The sequence below is a fragment of the Vanacampus margaritifer genome, chromosome 10 (genome assembly GCF_051991255.1).
Source record: "Vanacampus margaritifer isolate UIUO_Vmar chromosome 10, RoL_Vmar_1.0, whole genome shotgun sequence".
Classification (NCBI taxonomy): Eukaryota; Metazoa; Chordata; class Actinopteri; order Syngnathiformes; family Syngnathidae; genus Vanacampus; species Vanacampus margaritifer.
This window is the reverse complement of record NC_135441.1, coordinates 21,457,625-21,470,187: the sequence shown is the minus strand read 5'-3', so window position 1 is coordinate 21,470,187 and position 12,563 is coordinate 21,457,625. Positions and strand designations below refer to the sequence as shown.

General features: G+C 39.2%; 1 protein-coding gene across 1 annotated transcript in view; it reads right to left on the bottom strand.

Annotated features, from left to right (window-relative positions):
* The window catches only part of flt4 (fms related receptor tyrosine kinase 4), a 59,188-nt gene that overhangs the window by 11,379 nt on the left and 35,246 nt on the right, over nt 1–12,563 (bottom strand). The window contains exons 10-15 of the mRNA XM_077577846.1: nt 10,603–10,768; nt 8,605–8,740; nt 8,077–8,185; nt 6,356–6,706; nt 4,423–4,569; nt 1,680–1,811 (exon numbers count right to left, since the gene is read on the bottom strand). Of these exons, the coding sequence (XP_077433972.1) occupies nt 1,680–1,811; nt 4,423–4,569; nt 6,356–6,706; nt 8,077–8,185; nt 8,605–8,740; nt 10,603–10,768 (1,041 nt within the window). The remainder of the gene's footprint in view (nt 1–1,679; nt 1,812–4,422; nt 4,570–6,355; nt 6,707–8,076; nt 8,186–8,604; nt 8,741–10,602; nt 10,769–12,563) is intronic.

Below are 12,563 nucleotides of genomic sequence, written 5' to 3'. Positions count from 1 at the left end.
GGTTGATTCAAGGTGTCTTTCTCAATAATATGTTCTATGCAGCCCCACTAGTCTAAATATGGCATTCTGGTTAATATTGCATTAGTGGAATATGAGTTAAGTAGCAAAATCCAGCAGTTTTTATCAATATCAGTGGGCGGCCATTTTGCCACTTGCTGTCAACTGAAGACGACATCAATGTTGCTCAAGGTCTCAGGTAACAACCAATCACAGCTCAGCTTCAGAAAACAGGAGAGCTCTGATTGGTCGTTGCCTGAGCCCTGAGCAACTTTGATGCCATCTTCAGTTGACAGTAAGTGGCAAAATGGCCGCCCTTTGAGATGGATAAAAACAGCTGGTATTTGCTTCATAACTTATATTTCAAAAATGTAATATTAATCAGAATGTCACGTTTAGACTAGTGAGGTCGTATATAACATATTATTGTCCAAAAAAAAATCTTGTGTTAGGTATACTGTATGTGTGCTCATGGACTGAAATAATGAGATGGTTGAAATAGAAATAAAATTACTTAAAATAACATTTCAAATCATCCCCAAAGGCTCATGTATGAAATTAATTACCAAAAATTAAAATCAAGGACATTTTTGCTATAATCATAGTTAGTTTTTGTAAACATAAAATTTAGTTTCAGTTACTTTTCGTTTTGATCAATTTTGTGAACAAAAATATTTTTTTAAATTTCAGTATTTTCGTTAGTTTTCGTTAACTTAAATAACCTTGGACATTACCAAAATGAAAGGAAGGAAAAGCAGAAAATTAAAAAATACCAAACAAATTGCCAAAATGTCACGGAATTAAATAAAAAAAAAAAAGTCAGAAAAAGTAACTATAAAATTTCCCCAAACAAAAGAAGAAATCCTGAAAATGACCATAAAATATCTACAAAATTGGCAACATAGTCACAAAATTGATTTAAGAAAAGGCAGGAAAGAAAATTCTCAAAAAGTAACCACAAGGTATTCAAAAACAAAAGAAGAAATCCCGAAAATAACCATAAAATGTCCACAAAACGTCAGAAATTGATCATAAAAAAGACTGAAAAAAGGGAAGGAAAAAAACAAAGAAGAATGGCATAAAATTACCATTACATGTCCATAAAATTGCCACAAATGGCAGAAAATCTAAAAATGTATGAAAAATGAAGCATGAAAAAAAATGGGAAAATTAAAGGTAGAATCTCAAAGTTATCATAATGTTCAAATGTTTTGGAGTTCCAGACAAATTTTATTGTTATTTATTTGACCTAAAATGGCTCTTTTTCCAAAAACATTGGGACATCACCAAAATGGATTACGCCCAACCTTCAGGTTGTAGTTAAGGCTATTTGATTATCATGACACAGCATTGACAGTAGAGGGTGCAGCTACTTCAATACAGTCGACTGATATTTGTATTCTTCTAACAACCTGACATGAAATCTTTAAGGTGTCGCAATGAGAAAATCATCAATATGATCAATTACCCATGAAGCCCTCCACTGCAAACCTATTGAATTATTCATCCTGGCCACACAATTACTCCAGCGGTCAGTGACTTTGATTTTATTGCAACGGTGTGAACATGCCTCCGGCGGTGACGTGTGAGAAGTGACTTATTAAAATTCCGACCTGTGCATAAGCGGTGCGTCAGCATTAAGAGGGTTCGACCCGGTTTGCCATTGTGGTTGTGTGTCTCACCGATGACGCGGACGGCGGCTGTTGAGTGGACGCAGCCGCGCTGGTTGCAGGCAGTGCAGGTGTAAAGGCCGGCGTCCTCCTCCCGGACTCGCTGGATGCTGAGAGTACGGTTTGAGTCCTGCAGCTGGATCCCTGCAAAGGGTCGTGTCGTCAGGGGCGGAGCCAGAACTTTTTCAGTAACATTTTTGCACGTGCACATATACGCAGTTGTTTCATCACAACTCAGATTATGAGATCTGCATTGGTTACACAGCACACAGACAGAACCTTGCCAGACAACATACTAAAAAAAAAAAAAATTTTTTTGCTGAGTTTAACTCATTCACTGCCATTGATGGCTATAGACGTCAAAAATTCATTTGAACTATTTCTGTTAGTTTAACATTTTTTTTCCATTTTTGTTAACAAGAGTATGAAAACCTAGAAAAAAATTTAGAACAGATATAAAAAAATTATTAATCGTGAGTTAGTGAAGTAATGCGATTCATTACGAATTTTTTTTTTTCCCCTAACGCTCCTAATTCTTAATAATCTTTTCTTTTTTCTTACTTTTTTTTAAATTTTAATTCTATTTTTTTTTATTTTTAAGAATCTTTTTTTTTTTTTTTTTTAAGCAAAAAAATTAAAAATTAGGGCCGTCAGGCGATGGAAATTTTTAATCATAATTAATTGCATGACTTCACTAGTTAACTCAATCAATCAATTTATTTTATTAATTTTTAAAAGGAAAAAAGACAATAAAAAACAACATTCAAATTCCAAGTAAAGCAAAAGAGTGTCAGTAAAGCTTAACCCGTAAAACTTGTCTGCCCCTGATCAACAAAAAAAAAAAACACAGAATATAAGAGACCAACCAGGGCCATGTTGAAAAAAGAACTCCCTTTCCCAGTGTTTTCACAAGATTTGTGAATAATGACAAAGCTATATTCTAATGCTAATTGCTGCCAAATGGAAACAGGTACACATTTTTTTCCTGATGAAATCTAATTTAATCTTTCTTTTGGTAGGTTCCATTTTTATAGCTAGAGAATACAATATTCTGTGGGCCTTGCAAAATCAATCAAAATCCAGTAAAACAGCCGGGAGCGAAGGAGGTGGCTTCAGTGAAAATGGCTGGGAGTGAATGAGTTCATAGACTGTGGATGGTATGATAAGCAATGACTTCTCAACCATGTTAGTTGTGTACTAAGTTATGAAAGTAATGTTGTTGATTAACGTTCACTACAAGCATCAAATATTTCACTGTTATGGAAGATAATTTTATATTCTGTGTGCAGCTCAATAGTGTCAACAATTACTCAGGCTGGCTGGGGTTACCACTGGCCACCAAGTAGCTCCGCCCCTGCTAGCTTTGTGTGCTTCAACTATTCCCCAAACTCTGACATCATTTGCATCATTATATACGGGTTTTTTTTCATGGCGTCCCTGCTTCAATCTATATTCATCACGCTCACATCCTATGTTTTGAACTGCATGTCCCCGCAACCCCGCAGAGGAGCCTGTCATTAAGCCCCCTTATCTCCTACGGAAAGTAAGTCTAATGAGTCAACATCATCAGCAACGTAGAATTTGTGTGTGCGCGTATGCACAATACACACAATTATTCAACTGTATGAATGCATGAGAGGGTTGTGGGTGGACTGGATGACCCCCCCCCCCCAAAAAAAAAACATCTGTCAGTTGATTGTCCTTGAGTTAAAAAGAACAATGGTGTATCACTTTTAGGTCTGAGTGGGAATCTTGATCTGAACAATGTCCCAAAATATGCAAAACGGACAATGTGGGTGTTTGAAAGTGTGTACAGCTTGCCAGGTGGGTGTTGAGCTGCTGTTTAAAAATAAGCATTACCGACTCTAATGTTCCATTATATTTGTTGATTTTCCAATAGCTGTATATAACTAGACTGTCTGTCAAGCCAAGGCTGAACTGTTTGTCATTCTGTTCGTCTGTCTGAAGGTTACGACGGACGTCAAAAAGATTAACGGTGTGGACATTTCCAATGCCATAATGACTCAAATGGTGAAAATAAATTCCAGTATGAAATTGAATGTAATTCAAAATGACAGTAGAGAAACACAATTAATTCTGTGACACAGGTTGAAATTGTTCTAATTCTATGAAAAAAGATTTCCCCGTAGTTAGTTGCTATTTTGTTTCGAATTTTAAGTTCATTTATAGAGTAGGTTTGTTAGTTTAGATGATTGATATTTCATTTATTTGTCATTATTTACTTTTTGTACATTATATTTAATGGGGGATTTGGCCCACAAATAGCGAAAATCCGAGAATAATTGATGGCCATTAAAATTCAGTTCGATTTTTTTTTTTAAACAAACATTTTTCCTAAATGCTGATAAACCTCTAATATGCGCTTTACACGAAACACATGCCAAAAAGCCGTAATACCCCCCCCAAAAAATACTTTTTAAAATATATATATAGATTTTTTTTTTTTCGCAAAGAGGTGTTGTGGGTGCCGAACCACGAAAATGTAGATGTCCACTGTAAAACTATTCATCCTTCATTTCGCCATTTCAATAGTGTCACCTTGTGGCATTTTACAGGTATTACAATAATAATTTTTTCTAGTGTTTTTCTGGAAAAGTATGACTTTGGAGATTCCTCTGCCTTTTGTCTCCGTACAACTATTGGTGGTTGTCCGAAATTAAAATGAATGTTGACAACGAGGTCATAAAAACAACAACGCCCGTTTCTGAAGGCCAATGCAGACGTGTTGATGCACCTGACATTTGGTGGAGCGGCTGGTTGTCTTTGAACCACGAGAGGTGAGGCAGAGGTCGTCCCTCCACGTCGCACTCCATGTGCAACGATTCCGTCACGTTCACCGTCTGGTTGGTGAGACTGCGCTTGTAACGAGGCGCCTCCAGGCCTGAAAAAGAAAGGACGCCGATCAAAAAAAAAAAAAGCAAAAAATTTTAATTTAAAAAAAAAAGAGTATCATATTGAATGGAGGTGGAATGTTGTTGAAAAATATGGACTTATTTCAAATTTCATGAATTGGAATTATATTAAATGATATTAAAGGTATGTAAAATGTTGTTGAAAGATAGTGGAATGATATCAAATGATAATTAATTATATGAAATTAAGGGAAATAACACTGGTGAACCGAAAGAAAAAGATCCAGGGATACAAGCGGCCGAAACGTAGTGTCGAGCCGCTACTCCTCCGCGTTGAGAGGAACCAGTTGAGGTGGCTCGGGCATTTAGTTCGGATGCCTTCAGGACGCCTCTCTGGGAGGCCCCAGGGACGATCCAGGACACGCTGGAGAGACTATGTCTCTCAGCTGGCCTGGGAACGCCTTGGGATCCCGTCGGAGGAGCTGGTTGAAGTGGCTGGGGAGAGGGAAGTCTGAGCTTCCCTGCTAAAGCTGCTGCCCCCGCCACCCGACCCCGGATAACTGGTAGATGATGGGTGGATGAATGGATGGACACTGGTGAAAATATTCAATATGTGAGTAACAAATGTGGAATTCTTGGTATGTGGGAATGTTGAAAATAATTCCCAAGGTGATATGAATCAATTGAACATTTTGAATGTAAAATGGGAATGAATTGCTGAATGTGTCATTGGAAATGAATGGGGAATTTGTGGGTAAAAAATGTAGAATTATATGGAATGTGGAAAGATTTTGCATAGTGAAATGCAATCAGATTGAAGCGCAAGGTGAATTGAATGAGGTGAACATTTTAAAATTTAAATAGGAATTGAATTTCTTATAGAAACAATATGAACCCTAAGTCCTAACCGTTATCAATGTACCTAAGAAATTGTGTTGGTGAAAAATATGCAATTCTTGCCATGTGGGAATTGGGAGAGTGTTGACTATTGATTCAAAGATTAATTGAATGAGCTGAACATTTTGAATTCCAAATAAGAGTGAATTCATGAATGTCTCATTCGAAATGAATGGGGATTTTTGGGGTGAGAAATGTTGAATTGTGGTAAAACGGTGAAAGTTAGGAATGAGAACAATAATAGCCCGTGAAGCATGAATTTTTGGAACATGTTGAAGTTGGAATGGTTTGAATCGGTCCAGAAATGTAAAAGGAGTTGAATGACAAAATTAATGGGGATTCTAGAGGTGAAAAATGTTGAACTGTGCAAAAAAGGTGAAAGTTTGGAATGAGAACAATAATAGCCCACGAAGCATGAATTTTAGAAACATGTTGAATTTGGAATGGTGTCAATAGGTTGAGAAATATAAAAGTAGTTCATGGACAAAATATAGCGGAATAAAAAGATATAATGATAATGATACTACTACTACTAGATAGAATAACGTGCATTCACACAATAATTTAACGACTTAAGTCATTCATGTACCATGGGTTCAAGATTGTGTACATGCTTGAAGCATGGCGCTGATAGTTTATGCTCATCTGCTATTTTGTGGCATTTACACTGTGGCATTACAATAATGATCCGCACAGGATTCACTCTACTCAAATCCACACATGACGGCAGTGAGAGCAGAGGTGAAGAAAAATCCATTACATCACATTACATCTAGAAGGCGAGCCGAGCAAGGTCATAGGATGTGAAACATTGTTTTGGTCAGCCCTGCGGCACCCCGGCTCGACTTTCAACGCCGTCGATGCTACTTTCTACATTATGTGGGCTTGCGTGCGGACTCCATCTCTTTTGTCCCTCACCTCTGACAGACATATATCTGAACAGACAATGCCTCTCGCCACTCCGTCTGCTCTGGGCCTCGCACACATAGTGACCCTCATCCTGCAGCTGTACGGCGGGCAGGGTGAAATCGAGGACCCAGCTGTTGGACGCTTCCTGGAAGATGAGCTGTCCGTCCAGGGTGGCGGCGTAGAGGTGCACGCTTCTGCAGTCGAGCTCCTGAGGCCTTCCCTGCAGGGCATGGGGGTCCAGACGGTACCAGCGCAGCTGCTCGTAGGTGTAATTGTCAGCACTGCAGCACAGCGACACCTTGTCTTGCTCCAGGGGATTCTCTGATGGATGCGCAGCCACGCTGAAGCCCTCGGGGATGGCTGAGGAATACAAAACAAAAAAACAAACACACTTTAATGGGACATTTTATGGACAAATTGACGTTTTGTTTGTATAAAAATAAATTATCATTTATCATACTTTTAAAACGTGATGAAATTGTTGATGACGCCTGTGGTCACCAGTGATAGGACATTGTGACGTAGGAATGTTGTTTAAGTGATCATTCGAAAACGTAAACACTTTTTGACGTATTGATATTTGGATGGTTCCTGCCCCGTTAATTAATTGTTGATGAATATTGTGAAAACTTATTAACGTGATCAGATAATTAACAATAATAATTCAAAGTAATTCACCGACAACGTCATTCACTACTGCCTCTCTTCGGCTAGTAACCATGTTGTATTTTTACTCCGTCTCCACAAAAAAAATTAAAATAAAATAAATACAAGAATTCAAGAGTCGCTTTTCTGACGTCACGTCCACTTTTCGCTCATTGGTTCAGTCTACTGTCTGTTAGCTCAGGTTTGCCCCGCCTCAGAAATGAGACTGACCAGACTCACTCTTCGGCAAAGTTCCAGGCTGATAAAAAATGTACACACCCCTGTTTAAATGCCAGGTTTCTGTGATATGAAAAAAAAAAAAAAGATACCATTTCACATAATTTTTCACAACATTCATGTGTAAATATAACTTGTACAACACAATTGAAATGTGTTTACTTTTTAAGAGGGGGAATAAACATAAACAGCTGAGATAATACGTTGGTTGCACAAGTGTGCACACCCCCCTATAACTGGGATGTTCGGAAATAACCAAATCATTCATATTCAAACTCAGCATAGATCTTCTTCCACTCTAAATTCCTCTGATTAACCATAACAAACAAAAATTCTATCGTTCTAATGAGCTTTTCCTGACACTTTAAAGATGAGGCCCGAGGATTTTCTGCTTAAATTGAGCGGCATTTGGAACGTCCCTCCAGTTTGACTAAAAGTTCAAGTTCATGGGACCATAACTAGTAAATAGTAGTAGTCTTAGTAAAATACATCAAAAAGTGTGAATCAAAACTGAGTATTACCATATTTGTAAAGGCAGAATTATTTTCATATATATTGTTTTATATAACAGGCTTTTCCAATTACAGGAAAGATGCCTTTGCAACACTGTCCTACTCAATAATACATCAGTGTTCTTGGGCTGAAAAGGATTTTTCTGTTGAATTTTTTAAACGGTGCCTTCTAACGCTGCAAGCGCAAACAAATGCGCTGTTCCTGCAAGTGTCATGGGGTGCCGAAATCCGAAATACTGACAATTCAAACATGTGCTACGAACACCGAAGCAGACAGCATCCATCAGTTGCAACCCGGGGAAAAGGGGAAAGGCGAGCTCCACACAGCCAACTCACTGGTTACGTAGAAGTAAATGAGCCGTTCATCTTTGCCGACTTTATTCTCTGCAGAGCACTTGTACAGGAGAGACACGCTGGCGTTGCGAATCTGCAGCCGGCTGACTGTCTGCGGGTGAGAGAAGGTGGAGGAGAGACGAAGCTGGCTGTCAAGTGCACGTAGTTGATTGTGTTTTGACAGCTTAGCACAAACGCAGACTTTACTCAGTGTTCATGCAGTCTTATGTCAGTTTCTTTTTGTTTTCCTGCAGTGATTTCCTCCTCTGAGGTCGTGCACGTGTGTGCGCGTGTGTTTACATGTAACCCTTGCAGGAAGCCTGCAGAGGAAAAAATGTTCTAAATATTTCTACTGTGGAAATGGGTTTTGATTGACAAATTTTGTTATGGAGCTCAGAAAATCAGGACGCGTGCACAAAAACATCCCGGTCCACGGATCAGACTACTTATGTAAATCATCGTCTATCGCACACGATCAGATTTTGCAGCGTAAGAAGTGTGACAAGTCATAATTAAACAGCCTTGTTTAACCTTCTGTCGTCCGTCCACGAGTTCAACAGATGTTTCGATCGCCTCCAAGTTATTCACAGCCCCATCCGAGCAAATGTCCTGCCAGTCCTGACAGTCTGGCATGGTGTCACCGCGGCCCTTCCTGTCTGGTCGGACCCTGGAGAGAAACACATTGATGGCATCTACCCTCATTGACATTCAGAGCGGAAAGTGGACAGTGGCGGTAAATGAGAACCACATCAAAACAGATATCCTGACGTGAAATTTGATTTTTTTTCTCTCCCCCGTTCACATGCTGATTTGCTTCATATCTGACTATTGACTTTACTTTCCGCTGTGTCCCCATGGATGAACGTTACTATCAGTTATGAATAGCATATTAAAAACTATGTGAGGTCTTTTTCTTAATTGGTTTCAAAATACATTAAGTGCTGAAAACGTGCAAAGACTGCAGACAAGGTAGGGGGACGTCTTTTCCTGTGAGCGGTAGCTAATTTACAAGACTTTAGATTTTGTAAATGTCTGTCAGGCACAACATAATGGTGACGACTTACAAGTAAAGCAAAAAAGTCCTTTTAATAAAGTCCCAGGGGAAAATTACCAAACAACCAAACTAGGTCCTGCACTGTCATTTTCACAATACAGACCGAAATGTAGCTTAAGGGTCTCTCATGCTAGCATGCATGTAATGGATTACCGATACTTTCTCATCCAAAGTAGAAAGTTTCTCATCCTAATGAAAAAGTTTCTGGTTAGGACGGGAAAGTTTTCTCTTCCTAATGAGAAACAAATTGCAATTTTTCCCCCGATGTCACTTTAGGGCTTCCATAGCTAAGTTATAATAAGATATTACAAAAATGCAATTTCCATCTTAAAAAATCATTTTGATAGTTTCTTATCTAATATGCTAATTCCTTCTTGGTAAACTTGTTTTTTGTTTTCATTAGCTGTAAGTTATAATCATCAAAACATCATAAAATACTTCCCTATGTGCGATAAAAACATAGCTGTTTAGCTAATGCTAAGAAAGTTTGCATGTTTTTGTCTCTACTATGGTAAGACAGTTTAACCAAATTATCTTACAAAAGATAAAAGTATAGCCACATTCCCAAATATTTTACATAATAGGAAGACTGTTTTTATAGCATGCTTTTGTTGATAAATCACAGAATATGAATATAAACTCCAGGCTAATGTGACCAAACAAGGATAAAGTTCACCATGTTTGACCATGGCAGCAGAAAAATTCCATGAAATTCAAGAAAAGGTCAACAAAAACATACCTCAGGGTACATGAAATTCTACAAAAATATTTACGATTAATAGGTGACCTATAAGGACGCACTCACCCACACAAAAGGTGAAGCTATGTGGGATTGCCTGAAGCTTGTCTGAAGCGAAAATGTAGCCTTGGCAGAAGATGGTGAACAGAAGTTAATATTCAAAAAATATAGCAAGCGTAACACCTGGGGTTAAAAGAATATGAAAAAGCCCAACAATTTACTATGCATGGCGGTGCAAAGGAACCATTCGATCATGTCAAGGGATTAAGTGCAGATGGAGAATGGGAGAAAAAGCCCAAGGCGGGGAAATATATGCTTGGTAATAAACGTGTGTATGTGTGAAAATTTGGGCTGTGCGTGATTTATAGCAGCCAAATGTGAGCTCGCGCATACTCGGGTGGTTGCCGTTCTAGCGTATTAGCATACGTGTGGCGGTGCTGTTAGAAAGCATGAGGGCTCAAAAAATATATATAAAAAAATAAATGCATGAGGGCTGCTGGATGGTGGGAACGTAAAAGAGCTGAGAAAGATCCAAGGAATCAAATCCAGCTTTTGTCTTTATCTTCTCCTCCTCCACTCGTGCACCCACCTTCATCCTCTCCTCTTCACTCACCCTCACACTGTCATCCTACTCTATTTTTTCGTTTTTGTTTTCGTGGGTCCGATGGAAACTGCTGCTATCACACCAATTACAGAGACTAAAAGCTGTCAGGGTGAGGGTCATGTTTTCTCTTACACTCTACTGCGGGTGCTGTTGAGGACACACGGGCCCCACTTCCTCCACTGCCAGCTGATGGCGGGAGCCGGGAGACCGTCAGCGGTGCACGTTAGCGTCTGGCTGCTGCCGCTGGGGTAAGGACTGGACGGTTCTGCCACTTCTTTCTCATTTATCTGCGGCGCAACTGCGGTAGAGGAGAAGGAGGGGGGTCATAAAACAGCCATATTTATAATAGCTGGTTCTTTATGTGTCAGCTGTACTTTACTAGAGCAACAACTTTTTACTTATGCCTTTGTGTTTTGTTAGAAGACACTCTTTGTCTTCCGCGTGTTTGTTGTTTTTCGGGTAGAGAGAATGTTGATTTTCTGAATACAGACTGGAGTTCCTTCTAAGGTCTTATTTTACAGAATATTCCGGACACAAGCAAGTTTACAGACAAATGGAGACAACCTCTCGCAAGTGTGTCGATTACAGACACTTACAACCTTTTTATACTATCTTGAAGGAAGTTTCCAAACAGTCCACCTGGAGTTCACCGGAAACGATTCCAAGTGCGCCGGCAGCTTTGTCCGTCCTTGACGCACTCGTGGCGACATCACAATACGTTTGAACTAGCAGGGTTAAGCTAAGCTATATTTAATTAGCGAACGGAACAGCGCGGCAGACGTGCTAACCACTTTTTTGATTGTGCCGCACCAGACATTTTTATTAGTCCCAATAATAGATAGCCACCTGCGTTTGCCCGAGTTTTATTCGAAGGGGACATTTTAACAAGATCACTTTTAACTATAAAACTGAAGAAAAATGAGCTTTTACACAAAGACTGCACAATTAAGAGTCATAACAGTCAATGTGCCGCTTATACAGAACCCCGAAAAGCAATTTATGGGCAATACTGAGTGCATCATGTCAGCAGCAAGGTCTGGTATGCTGCATAAAACACCCGAACAACATTTCTTTCATCATAACGTGAAAGGAGAGCTGAGTAGTAAACTTCTCACTCCAATGCACATCGTCAAATGAACTCTCTTACGGCTCTGCAACTCAACTTGAAAGGCAGAAAATTGCCAGGTCAACTTTGCCCCCGATTTCGGTGTCATTTTTACAAAACTGTAAGATGGAGGGGGATTTTTTTTTTTATTATTATTTTAGCCTTGGCCTATGCCACACAGGCCATTCCGGTAATTGTCATGAAAATCATTTAGATGCATTTTCCTGTGATTCCTCTGGCAAAAACAACAATGCATCCTGCTTGGTGGAGGTTTGTAATTACATGCGGGGGATTTGGTTTGAGGATGAAATATACCGACAACCATCCATTCCTTCATTTTCTACACTGCTCATCCAGGAAAACTGGAAAGCTGGAGTCTATCCCAGCTGGAAACAAAGTGGAAGGGGGAACCTCTAAAATCGAATGGCCATGAAGTCAAACGGTTCCGAATTAAGACCAGTCACACGATAGTTGGACTCGTTTGTGGATTACGCCTTTGTTGTTCATCATTAAAGTAAAGTCTGACTGTGACACAAAAAGTGCTAAACTAAGGCAGCGAGTCTTTCGCGTACCACTGGAGGGAGAATGTGCACCATGCTTTTAGAATCACAAATTTTCTGATTTTAATATTGCCTTTCTGCACTCTATAGATATATATTAGGGGTGTAACAAGAATCGGAAATTTAAAAGAAACACAATACAACCATTCCACTTGGTCATATATCGAGATACGCATCGAACTGTCTTATATAAGATATATCTCAGAAGGAAGTGGCACTTCTGCAGTAGTGACAAGTTCATTCAAATGTATGTAAAAAGAAAACATCAAAAAAATAATTGCATCGTACCCTCTACAAATGAGCCGTACAAATGAGCCATACCATATTGAATGAAATCGTAATCCCAATGAGTCGAACCGAATCGGATTGTTCTACTTTCAAATTGAACTGTCCTTGAATCGTTTCGTACCCTAAGCATCAAGAACCGT